This window comes from Camelina sativa, chromosome 5, assembly GCF_030686135.1.
Source record: "Camelina sativa cultivar CO46 ecotype springtype chromosome 5, ASM3068613v1".
Taxonomy (NCBI): Eukaryota; Viridiplantae; Streptophyta; class Magnoliopsida; order Brassicales; family Brassicaceae; genus Camelina; species Camelina sativa.
In genome coordinates this window covers 9,340,905-9,361,419 of record NC_141884.1, presented here as the reverse complement: position 1 = coordinate 9,361,419, position 20,515 = coordinate 9,340,905, and the positions used below count along the sequence as shown (strand labels likewise).

The 20,515-nt window shown below is 34.9% G+C and overlaps 3 protein-coding genes across 11 annotated transcripts; 1 reads left to right on the top strand and 2 right to left on the bottom strand.

Moving 5' to 3' along the window:
* On the bottom strand, positions 1-1,481 carry LOC104786333 (mitogen-activated protein kinase kinase kinase 17). The gene is given in 2 exon segments (XM_019245806.2): positions 1-267; positions 269-1,481. Coding segments are annotated over 2 exon segments (1,119 nt in total). The 5' UTR covers positions 1,352-1,481; the 3' UTR covers positions 1-231.
* Positions 1,482-7,732: 6,251 nt separating this feature from the next.
* LOC104786332 (uncharacterized) lies at positions 7,733-9,335 on the bottom strand. The gene is made up of 5 exons (XM_010511705.3): positions 9,088-9,335; positions 8,680-8,822; positions 8,451-8,580; positions 8,188-8,379; positions 7,733-8,096 (listed from the first exon to the last, which is right to left on the bottom strand). The coding sequence occupies exons 1-5, from the start codon at positions 9,235-9,237 to the stop codon at positions 7,890-7,892; spliced, it is 822 nt and encodes a 273-aa protein (XP_010510007.1). The 5' UTR covers positions 9,238-9,335; the 3' UTR covers positions 7,733-7,889.
* Positions 9,336-12,172: 2,837 nt separating this feature from the next.
* LOC104786331 (cellulose synthase-like protein B3) lies at positions 12,173-19,698 on the top strand. 9 transcript variants are annotated; one of them, XR_015556575.1, is made up of 12 exons: positions 12,173-12,718; positions 12,897-13,215; positions 13,292-13,417; positions 13,546-13,668; positions 14,152-14,355; positions 14,502-14,640; positions 15,294-15,478; positions 15,604-15,954; positions 16,167-16,292; positions 16,376-16,659; positions 16,921-16,995; positions 19,012-19,698. XR_015556575.1 is itself a non-coding variant. In XM_087449686.1 (10 exons), the coding sequence occupies exons 1-10, from the start codon at positions 12,303-12,305 to the stop codon at positions 19,033-19,035; spliced, it is 1,953 nt and encodes a 650-aa protein (XP_087305812.1). In that variant the 5' UTR covers positions 12,173-12,302; the 3' UTR covers positions 19,036-19,698. The 9 variants fall into 9 exon arrangements, 2 of the variants coding, with proteins under 2 accessions (XP_087305812.1, XP_087305811.1); XR_015556573.1 differs by lacking the exon at positions 16,167-16,292 and having other exon boundaries at positions 16,930-16,995; XR_015556571.1 differs by lacking the exon at positions 16,167-16,292.
* The last annotated feature ends 817 nt before the right edge of the window (positions 19,699-20,515 follow it).

The window sequence follows — 20,515 nt, the reverse complement described above, 5'->3', positions numbered from 1 at the left end:
TTTTCTTTTACAGGCCAACAAACCTTGAAACTCTATATATAATTTAATACTTGTCCAAACTTAAAAAATTGAGTTTGGTTTATAATAATCGTGATTATAGTAATATACATGTGATCAATCGAAGATTTGGAGACTAATAAACTACATTGATCTCCCCTAAATTGGAGATCTTTCACTAATTTCAACCCCTAAAGTTTCTAACAATTCACCCAAATGATACGAAATCAAATTTTACAATCCCCCCACCAATACATTTTCACTAGTAATTAATAATCAATTCCTCATGTGACCCACTAATCATTGTTCCTTAACATCTCGCTCTCACCGTAATCCAATCCCCACCCTCCATATCACATCTGGGTCCATCCAACCCACCAACACATCTCAGCCGTCCGATCCTCTCCGAGTAACAACCCCACAAGCTTAAACGGTCTAGATCTCTCGAACCCTTCTGTAATTCCTCTGTTTCTTCTTCCTCTTCTTCCTCCACTGATCTCCAAAACGTTTGATCTGTCACACTTGTCGGTGAGCTTGAAACAAAACCGGATGCCAAATCCTGTTCAATGTCCGGTTTAGTTATCAGAAACGGATGGTTTAGGAGTTGTGTCGCTGTCCATCTCTCCTTTGCTTCCCTCTTCAAACACTTTTCCAAAAAATCCTTTGCGTCTTCCGCAAGCAAACAAGGAAGCTCCGGAGTCTCACCCGAATACCCGACCCGATATAGAACCGAAAGCGGATCATCCCTTGCCTCCGTCCACGGTGGAGACCCGGTAAGCATCTCAATCACCGTGCATCCAACCGCCCATATATCACTCTCTTTCCCCTGTTTCTCCCCACGCGCCACCTCAGGAGCCATAAACGCCGGCGTTCCCATAACCATCAGCTCGAATTCCGGGTCAACCCGTTTTGCACACCCGAAATCCGCAATCTTGGCCTCACCTTTCTCAGCAAGAACCACGTTACTCCCCTTTACATCGCAATGTGCGATCCCCTCGGAGTGTATATACTCCAATCCCTTTAGTATCTCGCGCGTGTACTTCACGACACGAGTCTCGTCGAGTCTTCCTCCGTTTTTCGCCGCCGCCTCGGTCAACGTACCGTACGGTGCGTACTCCATCAGAAGGTTATACGTAACGACGCCGTTTGACTCTCTCTTGGTTTCGGATCCTCTGTATCCGATCACGTAAGGAGAATCCAACGACGAGAGGATCTTAGCTTCTCTTTTCAAGAACTCTGATCGGTGAAGCTCGGAGGATTTAACGGCGAGGACTTCTTCTGAGTTGTGACAAGTGGCGGCGTAGACGGTGGCTGTAGAGCCTCGGCCTAGGGTTCTTCCTCTAGTCCATTCCATTTGGAGAAGACTAGAGAAAAGCTTCTTTTTTTTTTTGGTTGTCTTTGTTTAAATTTGTTTTTTTCCACTCTGCTTATTCAACAGAAGGTTTATATAAGGGCGAACGATTTTTTTTTTTTTTGGTTTGCTGTGAATTAGATAGTGTATACTTTTGGTAACATCCAGTTTATATCTACCAACGCTAAAAAATATAAATTATGGGAATATAATAACGTATATATGTTCTTGAGTGTACACGTGGATTTCTTTTTGAGGTGGATAACCAAATGTAACCCGTTTTTTGATTTGATTTTGATATTTTAATTAATTCTAAAAGAAACCCAAAAAGAGAAAAAAGAAAATGTGTAGAATATGTGAGGTTTTGAAGAATACAAAAATTGAGAAACGTGAGTGAAATATCAACTGGCGTGTGCCGTGGCAGTGGAACGTACGTATCTAACGTAAGTTTCGTTTGAGTATATGGCAACGTGGCATTTTTTTTGTTTTCTTTTTCGTTTTGACGAGCCTGTACTCTTGATATTACAGTCTCTAGAAAGGATGACGTGTCTATATTTGGTTGGTGAAAGAGCCTTTTTAGTTTCTGCTCCGACCAGAGTAGAGTTACGTAATAATCTCCCGGAGCTACGTGTCCACAATGTTTAGATGCTACGCGGTGGTTCAAGAGTGGCCTAAAATGTTTTTATTTTGTGTAAAAGGAAGAAATAGTTATTTAGAATTATTGATTATTTGTGGTTACTTATGAGTTTGGTATTGGAAAAAATGAAATTAGTGGAGAGGAGAAGTTGGGCACTTTGGTAGATTTTGATCGATTATCTATCTATATCTATCTGCACACTTGGAGCTTTGTTGTTACATTTCGTAATCGTTTTTATCTTTTTTTGCATATACACGTTCTTCAGAATTTTTGCCAGAAACTCTTTTTTTTTTTGGGTTATAATTTTACAATAGAAGTCCTGTCCAAAAAAAAAAAATAGAAGTCTTGTCTGACAACGTTTTCGATCTGTTGTCTATGGTCTATTATTTGTTTATGACAGTTATTATTTTGTATCTTTTTCCTAACAAAATAATAATAATAAATTATAAGTCATTATAATTTTTTTGCTCAAGTAATATGGGAAAAAACTTAAACCCATTGTTATCCAAGCAATTAGGAGCTTGGTCATTTACAGAAAACAGAAATTAAGATTTATAATCCTAGCAAAACGATCTAATATTAAACAAACAGTTGCGAAATTTAAATATCGTGGTATAAAACTAACCTATGAAACTTCTCAAATAGAGAGAAGAAGACACTTAATAAAGAGTTCAAATAAACCTACATTATCATTTAGGACCTAAACTAAAATAAATAAAAATCTCAGTCCTTTGGATTTGTTTTTTTTTTTTTTTTTTTTTGCTAGTTGTGTAATATTTAAATTTATTTTCTTTAAACAAAATCACTGCCAAGATTTGGGATATGATTTTTCCAACGGAGACCTCTCACACCAATGCTATATAATATTAAACTCGATTAGTTGTTTTCTATAATTTTAGTCAACTTGTTTCATATAGATAATAGACGTTCGTTAAACAAATATTGTGACAAGCATACCAAATTTCAACAATAAAAAAGATTAAGAAGCTTCTATTAATGAAGCGATCGTTTACCCCTTGGGAAAGAAAATAAACGAAAGTGAGCGGTGGTTTTAACCACCATTAATCGGTTGAGGTTTAAGAAATAATAAACAATCATTTTCAAATATGATTAGGTCTGTTTTATGGTTCTAACTTACAACTTACATTCAAATTAAAGTCAAGTTCACATATAAAATTACGACTACTTAGGCTAATTAATGATGATCTTTCTTTCCTCACCTTTCTTTCGTTATTTACACTCCAAATAGCTATTTCATTATCAGTTTTTTAACCCATTTTTTAATAAACATTTTAGTGACTTAAAATACAATATAGCTAACGTATTATATAAATTCCATATAATTTTCTGAATATCAATGTGGGTGGGGTGGCAATATATAAGCTTAAGAAGAATTGTGTAAAATGAAGATTTTGTTCATTATGTTATATAGATTTTGTTATCTAATTTTTTTTTTGGTGCAAAAGATTTTGTTATCTAATATATATTAAACGCCTTTTGACAAACAGACAAAACTGTTTTTTTTTTTCCTTTGGTTGAAGAAAGTCAAAAGACTCCAAACTTTTAAATGTAACATGTCAAGGCGTCGACCGAAATATTAGATTTCATTACACGATCAAATGTTCCACAAATGCCTCTCAGTAATTTTTATATTGTCTTTATAGACCTTACAATTTTTTTCATTGCTCCTCCATGAATTAGAATTCAGTATCTTTTTAAAAGTATATAACATCGGATATCCATACTTTTACCAAAACACACACCTACTCCAAATCCGAAAACCTACTTTAGTAATTATAAACATCCAGCTTGAAATCTAAGGGATCATGTAGTCTACAATATGTGCTTGTATTAGGGACCATTGTATAAATATCTATAAATATCTACACTTATGTTATATTTCATATTGTAAAGAGTCTTGGTTTTCAAGTCTAGAATATTTTCTAGGGTTCTTGGGATTGTATATATACTCTTGTTAAGTTTAATGAGAAGATCAACTTTGACGCCTACCACATTGTTAGTTTGCTACACAGTAAATTAATCGAATCCGTGTTTTATCAAGTTTATGTTTCTAGTTTACAACGCAACATGGATCAACTAGTCGTAAGCAACTTAAGGTACTGTTAAGCATATTCTTAATTTTTCAGAACAGGTTAATAGATTAATAATTATTATAAATATAGATTCTAATGTTGAATCGTGACTCATCACATCATTAGTAGTTTAAATTTGTCGAACAACAAGTATAATCCCCGTGTTGTTTGGTAGGCTTTTCCAGTACGTTCGTAAGATATGATATACTAACTACTATACACAAAACATTTAAATACGGAAATGTGTAAAACTAATGCGTGTTTGCAACACATGTCATGAAAATAAGGAGGAATGTAAAAAGAGCAAGAACGCCTACTTCAAGCAACAACCTACTCAATTTTAATTATATATACATAATCTCACTAGAAAACTAAAGCAACAAAAAAGGAGGTGGAAAGGAAAAAAAAGAAAATGATTACCGAAAAAATGTTTCAGAAAATAAAAGGAAGCACTTATGCAACTTAAGCTTGTGGTGACGTTAAATAACGCAAGAACTATACATTCAGAATTTCAGATTATGAGTTTATGACTTACCATAACGTTCTTTAAAATTATGAGATAGAAATTTCAAAAACTTATTTTCAGTTTGAATTGATCTATCATTCACAACGCAACTTTTTATTTAAATTTGTCTCAACCACAGAAATATATTTATCAATAAAAATTTAAGACATATTTATTAATTATGCGTGAGAAAAGCAAAATAGACCTCTTTCGTTGCTTCAAGATATAAACTCAAGATAGCAAGAGTAAGACATAAGGAACTTATATTCTCTTCTTTTTTTCTTTTCAGAAAAACAAATCTAGATGCTTTTGGATTATAAATTTATGATAATGAATCAACTTTATATGGTCCATTTCTTGTTCACTTTACTTCAATCGTTTATTGTTTTAAAGATTTTTATGTGTAGCTTGTAAACTTTAAATGTTAAAATTTAACTTTTAATTATTTGCAAACGATTTGCTTACATTACACACTAGTCATCGATGGTACTCAAAACCCGTGTCAATACTTTTAGTCATACAATCTTTTAGTTTTATTTATTTAGCCGCAGAATAAGACACCCAGCCAATGATATCCCCCAAACAATCATCTCCAATGATTAGAAAAATCAATATTAATGAAATAGTATTTTCACGGTGTCAATATGTCTAACTAAATTAATACACAAATTAAATATAACGTTATCTCTACAGAAGTATTCTTGAAATCTTGTTCATATTTTTTCCAAATAATTCTTTTTAAAGATAGGCTAGATATTATTTCTGGTAAAAAAAAGTGGACTGTGCACTCCCAAAAAGCAAAACAAGTAGATCAAACGAACATGAAGAAGGAATTCATCTCAATCACATTTTGATGTGAAGGTTTAACGAGCCTAGTTTATATGTCTGGATAGCTACCTTTTTAGGTCCAAACCAAACATTAATGAAGTATCGATATCTCATTTTCACAGGAGAATTTCTACCTTTTTATGGGTTTGTTTTTTTTTTCTTACAACTTTGATGGTTTGTTTATTCTAAACAAATCTTCCAACGGGTGAATATAATTTACAGGCCTGTCAGTGATTATATAATAGTAAAAAATATGTTATTGTTTTAAAACATATTTGTTTCTCACTTTTTGTTGTTGTTGTTGCTGCTTATTGTTTTTGTCTCACTTGCCATTGGTCATGAATCGCGTGGTTCCTTTACCTCATGCACGTTTTATGGGTTTCTTTCTTCTACTACTATAAACATACTAATTTTACAGAATCACAATTTGTCGGTCGATTTGATATTGTTTTGGTGTCATTATATTTGTCGGCATGTGATACAAAAGATGTTTGGGAAAAAAACTGAGTGACGTAGTTCTTATGTGGTGAGAAAATGTGAACAAAGCTGGCTGGCCCCGGAGTGTTTAGCGGCTTCAAGTTGTTAACCGACACTACACTTCAATTCACAAGATCAGCACAAGATCTAAATTTGTTTATCAGTGCGTAAACGTGTTTACTACTGAATTCTGTTTCTTACGCACTTGTATTTTTTATCTATTAATATTTAAGTTCCAATTAGTAAAGTGTAAAACTTTGAAATCTTGGAATAAAATTGATGAATAACTTGCGGAATCTAAAGATTTTGTGAATCCTAATCATACACGTAATCTCATTTCTTAATTGCATGTATTGATCCGTATGTCTATTATATCCTGGATTTGTACCATATAGTGTCCTTCCTATGCTTGCATTATGTTTTTATTAGTTTTTTTTTAAATAATTTTATTTGACTTTTTTTAATTAGATTTTGATGATGAAATGGGTACGGTTGTTAACGTAAATGTATTTAATTAAACTCATGTGTATCCCCTATATAATAAAACAGAAGTATACAACTTCTTTTTGTATACTAAATAATTTTAATAAGCTGGTTACAAAATAGGTTATAGATTAAATATAGATTGGTTATTAAAAAAGGTTATAGATTAATTGGTCAATTCGTGGACTATAGAAATACACTTAAGAATATCTTAATGAATCATTTTAAAGAAAATATTCCAATAATTTATACAATTTCCAAAATAAAATCTTTAGTATTTCATGTATTGTTACAAAATATATATTGTTAGACATAAAACTATACTGTTAGGTGTAAAAAGGAATAACATCTTGGTAATTAATCACACTTAATTGTGATTTCCGAAATCTTATTGTACAATTGAAAATAAAATCTTACCTAAGCACGGATCATATTAAAAAACTTTCACCAAACATATTCAAAAATTAAAATAAAAACAAACAACAAACATAACCATTTCTCATACATAAAATTACAAAATTAACAATATAAAACTTACAAAATATGTGTCTTTTCAAGCCATCATATTTAGCATATGATTTTATTGCATAATGTTTATCCAAATTTTTTTTTAAAAACAATCATATAAAAAGAATTTTAACCCGTGCTCTAGCACGGGTCCTAATCTAGTGATTTATTAATTAATCATACATAAATAAAAATTGTTCAAATCCCTTCCAATTTGGTTGGTGTAGTGATACTAAAATACAATCTTGTTTGTAGTGTATTTCTCACAAAATGCGTACATGTGATTACACGTTTTACCAACCAGAACATTAGTGTCGATCAAATAGAAGAAACTGAAAAATTACCAAAGCAGGAAGCCACAAAACAGGCTTTGTGCAGCTATGGGGACCGAACTGTAATTATAGTCTTAAACATACACAGCTGAATATTAGCTGTTGAAACATTTATGCTATTAAATTATTAATCAACATTTAGACTTTTAGACTTTATGCATACATTAATACTTTATACACACATTTACAAATACTCTTTGCCGACAAACCAAAATTTTTTTAAAAAAAAATTCATAGAGACAATACTGAAACACGTGCTATTTTAAAATTTATAAATAACGAAAGGAAACGATCAGTTGTCCTATCATTTTCGAATTCTTGTTGATATGATAAGAGGAGCTTAACATTGGGGCTTAAATTGAGTTCACATTGTCCAGTAAATGCTATGGATGGTTCCCCCATGTATTCATAATTGAGCACTTATTACAAGATGATAACAGACTTTGGCGGTTAAACTACATCTACATATCGATATCAGTTTAACTCGTTACAAACACAAAGACGAGAGGAGAGACACACATCGATATTCAGTTGGAATTTTATTAAAAAAAAGGTTCGAACATTTTCCACAAGCAAAGATACACCTTTATTTGATTCAGACAAGACAAGAGTCCTAAAGAGTAATGTCCTTATTTGAGACGGGGCTTAAAATGAAGTATTGTCTCAGAGAAGAAAGCTTTCAAGCCAAGTAATGTTTCATCCAGGAGTTGAAGCGAGACCAAGCAAGCTCCACAGCGGCTTCGTCTTCATCAGAAAGTCCCATGCTTTTCCTTCTGCTCACTCCTTCTGGACTCCTGTTCAAGAACGCGTGCCCGTTCCCTGGATAGATGTGAACCTCGTTTGCTACTCCCGAAGCCTTGAGCTTCTCTTCGAGATTCTTCGCTGCCTGCAATGGTTGTAATAATCCTTGGATTCATGATCTCAGGTAAACTTTCACGCTATTGGAAATGTAAATGTAGTGGTATGTGTATACATACCGTGACATCAGAGAAACCGGCAAAATTGTCAAGCTCTCCAAAATGGGCCTGAATAGGTGCCTTGGCTTTTGCTGGATCTGCAAGCTCTGAGGAAGGGGTTCCATAGAATCCAACAACAGCATCCACCTCTGGTACCAAAACAGAGCTAGCTATAGCTAGTGCACCTCCCATACACATTCCAGTCACACCAACCTATCACCCCAATTATAAATTATCTGCCCTTTTAATAGAATCTGAAAGCAATTAGTTCAAATTTTGGCTACCTTCTTCGAGCCATTAGCTTTAAGCCAATTAACAGAAGCGCTTATATCCTTAATGGCACCTGGCCAGTCAAGACCATCCATTAAATGCTGCGCCTCAGCAGTATCCAAACCAACCTTTCCTCGATACAAGCTACAAACAATAAGAAAACGTCCGTAAGAAGAAGACACTCAAAAAAAAGATCCATACTTTTTAACAAAACTGAACCTCAACTTGGAAGAAGCAACTCACTCAGGTATAAGAGCTTTGAAACCAGGCTCAAGTTTAGAGATTTTAATAGCGTGGTTCTTGATCTCAAAGTCAACACCCCACCATTCTTGAATCACCACAATCCCAGGTGCATCATCTTTACCAACCACATACGCATCAAACGTCTGACCAAACATATCATATAAGTTTCCATTTGAGTAAAATCAAGCCTTATAGAAGAATCACATATACAGCCAAATACTAAATTAACCACACTGTCCCTCTTAAAATTAATCAAGTTCTACAACTAAATCTGATAAAGACTAAAACTTTCAAAACCTCTTACTCTCATTCCCAGTTTCTGTTACCAGAGAACAACCATCAAAATGAGAAAATCTGAAATTTTTCTATACGATTCAGGTACTATGTATAAAAAGATCGAAGCTTTACAGTGTCATCTCTTTGGATCTGGATTTTCTTGAAAGCAGAATCGGCCATTGATCGGACTGATAAGCGAGAAAACGAAGGAATCGAGGATCTAGAGAGCGAATAAGCCTTTCCGATTGAAGAAGAGAAGAATCTAGAAGATGAAGATGACATTGTTTGCGAAGAAACGAAACTAACTCAGAGACAGAGTCAACCCAAACCGACGTAATCACGTAAACGACATCGTTCTGTTAGCGTGGGCATTTGGGCTCAGTTTGATTTTTTATTGTGGGCTTAAAAGGCCCAGTTGATTAGAAGTAATTGTTTTTGTATTTACCGATACAAAATAAAATAGAGTTAATTAAAAGAAATACCATGAATAGTAAAAAAATTTAGTCAAAATGCCGCTTTGTTCACTTCTTTTCCACAATACCACAACCCTCACTTAAAAATACATAAATGTTCTTCTATGAATACTATGCTGCTGATAGACAAGATACAGATGACGGACAAGATGCGGATGATGGACAAGATGTGGATGATTGATAAGATGCCGATGACGGACAAGAAATGATAGACAATATGCGGATAATAGACAAAATGCAAACGATGGACAAAATTAGAATAATGGACAAGATGATATGGAGAAAGATGCCGGACAAGATCTACATCATCCTTTTTTGGTCCACCATCCTCGACATCCTCTTTTGGTACACCATCCTCTATGCTATCACTTTTGGTCCATCATCCTCCACATCTTCTTTTGGTTCACCATCCTACATGTTATCACCTTATCCATCATCCTCCACGTCATTTTCTTCTTCATCATCTTCTCATCCTTCTCCCTATCATCTTGTCCATCATTTTTTGTATCATCTTGTCCATCATCTGCATCGTGTCCATCAACCGCATCTTGTCCATTATATTTATTTTGTCCATTATTTTCATCTTGTCAATCATATTTATCTTGTCCATCAACCACATCTTATCTCATCCTTCTCCTTATCATCTTGTCCATCATTTTCTGTATCATCTTGTCTATCATCTGCTTCTTTACCATCAATCGCATCTTGTCCATCATATTTATCTTGTCTATCATCTTATCCACTATCTTGTCCATCATCCGTACCTTTCCTTCCAAAACTATGAAAAAGACACAATTTTTCCGCTTCTTTACTTCATTATTATCACGAGAGTAAAATCATCTTTTGATATTATGCCATAAATTTATTTTATGCCATTTTCTTTAAGATTTTGAGAATGTGGCATTTGTGAAAACTTTTTTAAAAAATGTATCATTTTTGGCAAAAATCCTGGATGTTTTGTCCTTCATTCACAAAAAAAAAAATAGATGTTTTGTCCAAAAAAAAAGATATAAATGTAAGACAATAATACCACGTGAATAGTAGCCGCACATTTCTGATTCTGGACTATATAGGGTGAGTGCGTGGAGTATGTCGTAGAGCTCCAAAAAAAAAAAAAAACGGCCTGCACTGCTTTGCTGCTACATACTATGGTTTGTCTCTTTTCTCCCAATAATTAAGCTTATATTATACACATTTATTTAATTACATATAAGACGTACGTTACTTATATCTTTGTGTGTGTTTTTTTGTAACAATGACACATGACGAACTTATTTTTGTTTTTGTGAAATTCGTGGTTTCTCGATTTCATGATAACGACTCAATGATTTTGTCCTGTTTCTATTTGGGGTCTTAAAGCCAACTGTATATATGAACGTTAATTATTATTATTATTTTTAATTAAGAGATAAACAAGGCTTGCAAAATCGATATCTAGATAATAGTGAAAAATATGATGTAGAAAAAGAAAAAAAAATCAATCACAAAATATCGACCAAGAGATGTCATATGTATTAAGTTTATACATATCCTTATAGTTCTTTATATGAAATTTTGAATTTAAACGCAATATGGTAGTGGTACCAACCCAATCCCATATGATTAATTCTCGTTCCGGGAATAGTGCACGTAACGCATAGCCACAACCTAATCGGGGACAAATGAGAAGTTCATTACGTATCTTTTCCATTCCTGAAAAGGCGATGCAAAGAAATCATTGTAAATTATTGATTTTCATATTTGTTATTTCCATATTTTTTTTTTGTAGTATAATTAGTTAATTACAATGAAGCGTAACGAGACTTCTTTTGTCTGACGAGAGATGATTACTCGTTATTCATCACAAGAGCAAACGGTGTAAAGAAACAAAACTTTATCGTTATCCTAATTTGAATCAGACCACAAAAAAAAGCCCCATCACAAATAGACAGTGATATATTATATATACATATACCGTAACACGTAACATGCACACATTTTATATATGTGTTAGTAAGTAGTAACGTATTCTTGGTGAATTGGTTGTTAGATTAATAATGTCAATATGAGTAATTGATTCGTTGATAATTTTTTTTTTGTATGGAATATACTTAAGACCATACGTTCAGTCTAGTCGTAATATCTAGAAGTCAAATTCCAAATTTACGAATGTCCATACTCGACTAAAGTATGGTAACTTCTCTACAGACTGGGCTGTTGTTTTCAATCTCCTCACGAATAGGTCAGTCGGCAGGGTTCAATTGTTTCTAGGTACTCTGATATTCTTTCCAGCTTCTAGTTTATTCACTATGGAAGGAGCGCAACGGTAGACGGTATGGGGAAGTTCACACTCCACCGGCTTAGCTACTCAAAAGGCTAGATAAAGATGTCCGCAACAGATTGACTTCCATAAGAGAGCAAGGTGATGGTTGCTGTTTGGTTCACGACACACTAGGGACATCATTCATAATTTTTTCTGCCTTGAACGTTTTGTTAAAAGATTCAAATAACTGATGCATTTGATGTAAAAACGTTAGACCATTTTCGAATAAATTTTACATTTTATTCAAAAAACAAATTTCAAATTTACGTGAAATTCATTATTCTAACTTTTTCAATGTCTATATATTTTGGCTTCCGTAATAAATATATATATATATATATATATATATATTTACATTAAATTTTACAATCTATACATATATATGTTTTATAATAATATACTTTTTGCTTTTAAATTCATGTATCCAAATGACAACTAGTCCAATATCAGTTGACAAATTTATCTTTGTCTGTTTTCTAGATAATAGTTTTAATAACAACACAATATCTAGAGATCTACTCTATTTTTATCTCTTCTTAGTTCTCACCACTCCTTTTATTATAAGTCTATATATGTGTATTAGTATCTATCTTTTTATTTTGTCAGAATACAGTACACATCATATACACACAAGCACTCGTAGACGCGAGGCATTATTTAATCTAACCCGTTGGAAACATATCAAAAACATCCCCGCAAGAAAGGACACAAAAGATCCTCCAGCAATGGCGGGGTCAAGTTCTTCCCTCCCTCCTCTTTGCGAGAAGATCTCATACAAAAACTATTTTCTAAGAGCTGTAGATCTCACGATTCTAGGCCTTCTCATTTCTCTTCTCTTGCATCGAATCTTACTTATGAAACAAAGCGACAACGTATGGGTTGTGGCTTTTCTCTGTGAATCTTTTTTCACTTTCATATGGCTGCTTATTACCTGCATAAAGTGGAGTCCTGCTGAATATAAACCGTATGCTGATAGACTTGATGAAAGGTATCATTTCATATATTTTACCTACACACGTTTATATACACTAAACCAATATTCTTACAAAATTTGTATTAAGTGTATTATTCATTATATATATCTTTCTACTCTTAGTGGAGTACTAAATAGCAAATATTTTTTATTTTTTATTTTAGTTAACTGGCATAGCAATTTTTAATATCAGGGTTCATGACCTACCATCCGTAGATATGTTCTTGACCACGGCGGATCCGGTAAGGGAGCCGCCGATTCTCGTTGTGAACACCCTGCTTTCTCTGTTAGCCGTGAACTATCCGGCAAACAAACTAGCTTGTTATGTTTCGGACGATGGATGCTCACCTCTCACTTACTTCTCTCTCAAGGAAGCTTCAAAGTTCGCCAAGATTTGGGTTCCGTTCTGCAAGAAATACAATGTTAGAGTTAGAGCTCCTTTTAGATATTTCTTGAACCATCCGGCCGCAACAGAAAGTTCCGAATTCAGTAAAGACTGGGATATGATGAAGGTAAAAAAGGGTTTGTCACAAATTTTAATTAATGCAATTATTGAAAATGAGTTTTTTTTTTGGTGATAATTTAAAGAGGGAATACGAGAAGTTATGCCGGAAAGTGGAAGATGCCACCGGAGATTCCCATTGGTTGGATGCAGATGATGACTTTGAAGCTTTCTCAAACACAAAACCAAATGATCATTCAACTATAGTTAAGGTATTATTTCTACAATTTATCAGAGTTAAATGTTATCTCTAACTATATAGTAAAAAAGTTAATTTTCATTTCAGTCATTTGGATAACAAAAAGGTTAATTTTATCTTTTTTTATGTGTTTATGTGAAGGTGGTATGGGAGAACAAGGGAGGTATGGGAGACGAGAAAGAGGTCCCACATTTTGTATACATTTCAAGAGAGAAAAGACCAAATTACTTTCATAATTATAAAGCTGGAGCCATGAACGTTCTGGTTAGTGAATTTTCTTAAACATCTTTCTCTCTCCTTTTTTATTTTTTTTTTTATTTTACAATTTCAAGGGATATACAGATTTATGCATCTTTTCAAGAAAGGTAAAACGGTTATGGAGAAAGTGACATATACTTCCCGAACCCAACCATATACATAATAGTATTATATATACCATATGTTCCATGTGATAAATATGGGTGCAATCACTCTTTACATTTTGTTGCATACTTGCATGTGACAATCCACATTAATTTTAAAAATGAAAGGGTAACCAAAAAGTTCCGAACCTAGGTCTATAATCTTTTCGAGTATGGGGGAGTAGACTAGAGCATGCTAAGTCCTCTTCGCATTGGCTTATTTGAATTCAAACGCTCCCCTTTCTCTCTCCTTTTGGATAGCCAACGAGCTAGTGATATCGGGTGTAACCATGCATTATGCATAGCTATTTAATGTGATGATTGAGCGTAAGATGAATTTGAACAGGTACGAGTGTCAGGGTTGATGACAAATGCACCATACATGTTGAACGTAGACTGCGACATGTATGTGAATGAAGCAGATGTGGTGCGACAAGCAATGTGTATATTTCTACAAAATTCGATATCGAATTCAAACAATTGTGCTTTTGTTCAATACCCTCAAGATTTCTATGATTCTAACGCCGATGAACTCGTCGTCTTACAATCAGTTAGAGTTCTCTTCCTTACTATTCATTTGTTTATTTCTAATGTTTTTTTTATAAAATCTTCTTTTAGCTCATATATTTCTTTTGTTACATCAATCCATACTTAATTAATCGTCTTTGTTTTTTTTATTTGTTGAAATTTAATTAGTATATAGGACGAGGAATTGCGGGAATCCAAGGATCAACATATGCTGGCTCAGGATGCTTCCACACTAGAAGAGTTATGTACGGTATTTCTCTTGACGATTTAGAAGATGATGGAAGAAGTCTTTCTTCAGTTGCTACAAGTAAGTACTACTGAGCAAGGTTACAATATATGGGCTAGACTATGCTAGATTGTATAACGTAAAATATGATACTTATATCATAAATAAATAAAAAGTACTACTGTGCAAATTCATAAGAGTTTTCTGGCTATTCACGTTTTCACAAAGTTATATATTACAAGTTATAACCAATCTCTCTTAGCGTGAAATTTTTTAATGTTTGAACAATGTAATAATTTTACAATTTCATCGTTCTAATCTACAGATTAAGGCCCTGTTCATTTCATCATTTAGAATTTCCATCTAGATGATCTATTTTAATGATACATCTAAATGATTCATCTCAATATCAAATGATCCAACAAATAAATCAAAAATATAGTTCATTTGGATGATGCATCTAAATACAAATGAGTTTGTTTGGATGAACCATCTCCATCCAAATGGTCCAATTAGAATCATCCAAATGAGTTTTAAATTTTTGCCTAAAATTTTAAAACTCATTCAGATGATCCATGTAAATGATTTTTGATGATGCTCATTTTTTTTGACAAAAACGAACAACATTTGAATTGTTCATTCAGATGGTCCATCCAAATGAATAAACGAACATGCCTTAAGTTATTTAACTCTTTAATTTGTCATTAACGGCTCTTGTCTTTTATTTGATTAAGGGAGCTATTTGGCTGAAGAAAATTTAGCGAGAGAATTTGGGAATTCTAAAGAGATGGTGACATCGGTGGTCAATGCATTACAAAGAAAACCAAATCCCCAACACTCATCCCTTACCGACTCTCTTGAAGCGGCTCAAGAAGTTGGGCATTGTCACTACGAGAACCAAACCAGCTGGGGCAAAACCGTAATTATCTTTATCTGCTCTGTTTAATCAATAATCACTACTCTTACCCATTAATAATAACGCCTTGTTGTGAAAAAATAACCCATAATAGTGTGTTTGCTATATACTGTATATGAATTGTGCAGATCGGTTGGTTATACGGTTCGACAACAGAAGATGTGCACACAGGTTTAGGAATCCACTCGAGAGGGTGGACTAGCTCATATATTTCTCCGGATCCACCTGCTTTTCTTGGGGCTATGCCACCGGGAGGACCAGAGGCGATGGTCCAGCAGCGGCGATGGGCGGCAGGAATGCTCGAAATACTTTTCAACAAACGGAGTCCATTGATCGGAGTGTTTTTCCGGAAACTAAGATTCCGACAAAGCTTGGCTTATCTTTACATTCTCACTTGGGGTCTAAGGTCAATCCCCGAGCTCTTCTATTGTCTACTGCCTGCTTATTGTCTACTCCACAACTCTGCCTTATTTCCCAAGGTGGCTCTCTTTCTCTCTCATTAGCAAAATTTGAATTTGGGTAATGACAAAGGGGATGACACTAGCATAAACCATTAGACTCAATCTATCTCATAATTAAAATAATCGCTTCAATATTGGTTTATTTATACTCATACCATATAACGTACTAATCTAGGGAGTTTAATGTTTATTTATTTTTAAAATTTTTTTGCTGTTGTTTGTGGCTCCAGGGAGTTTATTTAGGCCATCCTTAATGGGATAACTTTCCCCCTGTTCTAAGCCCAATAAATAATAAAAATAAGAAACAATGGGCTTAGATCAATATTTTTGATCTTGGTTCAGAACTGATCCAAAGGGTGTTCTAATATTTTTCCTCTCCTCTGATTGGTCGAAAAAATAAGGGAGAGAAGGTTAATTTTTTCATTTCTTTCATTCGCAGCAAATCGTGTCTAGGGTTTCTTTATTTTCTGGAAAAGGCGACAGCTTCGTTCTCGCCATCCTTGCCGCCGAAGCTCCATTTTCCGGCAATATAAACACCAAAATCGAAAGGATCTTAGCTAGTTCCGTCCTATTCCTTCCTTGTCTCCGTCGTTGTCTCCGTCGTTTCCGTTGTCCGGCTTTTGGCAAATCGAAACCAAATCTCGATCGAAATCAAAATCAAAATCGACTCGCCTTTGTCTCCTCCTCTCCTTTGTCGGGCAAATCTCCGGTCATACAGAGAAGGTTTGTCACAGTCGTTTCCTCTTTCAATCTTTGAATTAGGTTTTATCGATTTAGGGTTAATCTCAAATCTGTAAGATTTTGGTTTAGGGTAAACGATTAGGTTTCAGTGTAGTACAAGATTTGGGATTAATAATTATACGATTATAGTATAGGATTTGGGATTAATCTATATCTATCTATGATTGAATTCCGAGAGTTGTATTTAGATTTTTGTATCAACAATAAAACTGATGAATTAAACTTGAAATTTCTTTGTCTCAGAGTTTGCAGGTGAGGTCAACAAGTGGAAACTACACCGGATTCTTCAAGAAATCTGCGTTTGCTCGAAAGATAAAGGTTAGTCGCAAGGTTGGATTCTTGAATTGAGTTGTGATATTAGTGTTTATTCTGTGATTATAATTGGTTATGGTTTGGTTTTGTGGTGTCGGATGTTAGACATTGTTGTTGTCAAGTAAGTGTCTCTTTGTTTTGGTCTTTATGTCTCACCATATTTGTTTTGGTTTGGTATTGGTTTCATTTTGTGGTGTCGGATGTTAGACATAGTTACTGTCAAGTAAGTGTTTCTTTGTTTTGGTATGTCTGTCTCACCATCTTTGTTTTGGTCTGTTTTTGGTTTCGTTTTGTGGTGTCGGATGTTTTATCATTTGGTTTGTTTGTATGTCTCTTAGTTTTGGTTAGATTTGACTTGTCGTTGTGATTGTAGTTTTGTTCTGTAGGTTTGAGTGTGTGTAAGGACTTGTGAAACTGTCTGCTATTTTTAAAACTGTCAAAAATTTGAAAAATTTTCAAACTTGTGAAACTGAAAAAAATATTCAAACTTGTGATAGGTTTGAAACTTATTAATGCTTCACCAAATATAGTTGAGTAGTTAACAAATCTTTGAATGATTTACTTAGAAAAAATAGTAAATGACTTTTATTTACTACTGATTTGATTGAAGTAGGTTGTTGTTATTTACAATTAAAACTCCCTAACAACTCCTAACTTTTGATTAAATGATGGCTTCTTAACTTCTCTATATTTTCGTCAAACCGCTTTGCTTCTTAAGTCCATCTTGTTTTATTTCTCTTCTATCATCCTTCTTTTTGGCTCTTTCTTCCAATCTATCATAACTTTTACTTCTCTTCTAACATCTACCTTCGAACAATATCTTTTCTTTGTTTAATTCTGATTGCTATGGAATCAAACAATACTCCTAACAATCAGTCTCAACCCTACTTTAGCCTTCTTAACTTCCCATATGATAGCTTTGCTCCCAATGTAAACATTGGTTCCTCTCAAATTCCTTATTTTAGTTCACAACCAAGTTCACTTCCGAGTGAACAGCCAAGTTCACAACCAAGTTCACAGCCGAGTGAAGCTCCTAGTCAAACAGAAGAGACAGCAGAACAGCGAAGGGAGAGAAGGCTATGGTCCACCCAAGATGACTTAGTCCTAATAAGCGGCTGGTTAAACACATCGAAGGATGCAGTTGTTGGGAATGGGCAAAAGTCAGGGTCCTTTTGGATCCGTATAGGAGACTACTACGAAACAAGTAATCATGTCCGTGATGGTGCTGAGCCTAGGCGCCCTGACCATTGTAGACAAAGGTGGCAAAAAATCAGTAAGGATGTGAGCAAGTTCTGTGGAGCTTTTGCAGAGGCAGAGAGTGAGAGAGCTAGTGGGATGAACGATCTAGATGTTTTACAAAATGCTCACCAAATCTACACTAACCGGTACAAGAAGAAGTTCAGTATGGAGTATGCTTGGAATGTTCTACGCTATGAACAGAAATGGACAAGTCTTGAGGCTATGAACCCCACTCCGAAGACAACCAGTTCTAGCAAGAGAAAAGCTGATGAAGCTACACCATCTACGGGTTCTGTCGTTGGTGAGCATGAGAGCAGACCCGCGGGCATCAAGGCAACGAAAAGAGTGAGGAACAAAGGCAAAGAGAAGGCTGCACCATCTGAACAGTTTAGTCACATGTGGGAGATAAAACAGAAGGATTTAGAGGGCATGAAACAACTCCAAAAGATGTCCATTCTTGACACTCTCATTGCCAAGAATGAAACCCTAGACGAAGATGAAAAAGCATTGAAAAAGAAACTAATGGCGGAACTGTTTTAATATGCTATGTTTAGTTATGTATGCGCCCTGACTATCTTGTTTGTTGTCTAAGCGAATCTATGTTTTTAATGAATCCATTTTCTTTGTTTATGCTAAATGTTTTTCATGAATGTGTATGTTTTATATGTGATTCAATGTTTAGAATGGATCAATGTTTATGTTTGTTGTTCACTGTTTTAATATGCTGTATGCTATATGAACCCATGTTTAACTGTTTTAATATGCTATATGCTTCGGTTTCAGGTTGAACGAAGAAATGGACCGTGATTATGACTATGGTATAAACAGCCCATTAGACTATAGTACTGAGTCATCAGAGGAGGCTGAGACTTGTCACTATCCTCCGGAACCAGCTCCTGCGATTGGATTCACAAGCCTCCGGAACCAGGTCAACGTACCAGCTCCTGCGATTGATCCAGCTCAACTGAACCTGCTCAACGTACCAGCTCCTGCGATTGATCCAGCTCAACTGAATCTGCTCAACGAACAGGTGATCTAGCTCAACGACCAAATGATCCACCTCAAGGTACTTGTGATCCAGCTGAAGGATCAAGTGATCCAGCTCCAACACCAAGTGATACAGCTGACTGACCACGTGAACCAGCTCAAGTAATGTCTCGGATGTGTGGTTGTTGTTTGTTTTCGGATGTGTGGATGTTGTTTGTTTTCGGATGTGTGTATGTCTACCCGTGAATGTTGTTGTGTGGATGTTGTTTGTTTTCGGATGTGTGTATGTGAACCCGTGAATGTTGATGTGTGGATGTTGTTTGGATTTTTGTTTAGACTAGTTTGATAGTATGTGAACCCGTGAATGTTGATGTGTGTATGTGAACCCGTGATGTTTAGTATCATTTTGTTTCTTTGGATTTTAGTTTCATCACTTGTATATATGAGATGAGAAGAGCACAATGTTTTTTCATCAAAAACAAACATTTGCTCCTTGCACCAAAATAAACATTTCTTCCTTGCTCCTTCCTCCTTGCTTCTCTCTACAACAACAAATAATTCTTTTTCTTCTTTATTGCTATGGCTTCTTCTTCCAACAATTTTAACAAATTTCACTATCATTATGATCCAAATAATGATAGTATGAACCAATTTTTCCAAGAGCAATATAATAATCAATTTGAAGCTGCTGAAGAGTAAATTCCGGAGGAAAAGACTACACGTACGCATATCGATAGACAACGGGAAGAAGGCCACGAACGTTTGTGGAACGATTATTTTAGTGATAATCCGACTTACACGACGAAGCAATTTCGCCGACGGTTTCGCATGAACAAGTCATTGTTCTTGCGTATTGTCAATCGTCTCAGTGAAGAAGTTCCATATTTTAAACCAAAAAAGGATGCAACTTTCCGGAATGGTTTCTCACCGATACAACAATGTACTGCTGCAATTCGATTACTAGCATATGGGCTTGGGGCGGACTCGGTTGACGAATATCTACGTATGTCTGAATCGACTTCTCGTAAATGTTTGGAACATTCGTCGTCGGAATAGTTGACTTGTTTGGCGCTGAATACCTACGCCGACCCACACAAGCAGATCTTCAAAGGCTACTCTTTTACGGAGAACTGCGGGGTTTTCCCGGGATGGTTGGGAGCATCGACTGTATGCATTGGAAGTGGAAAAATTGCCCAACCGCCTGGAAAGGAATGTATTCACGAGGCACCAGTAAACCAACAATAGTTTTGGAGGCGGTAGCTTCACAAGATCTCTGGATATGGCACGCATTTTTTGGAGC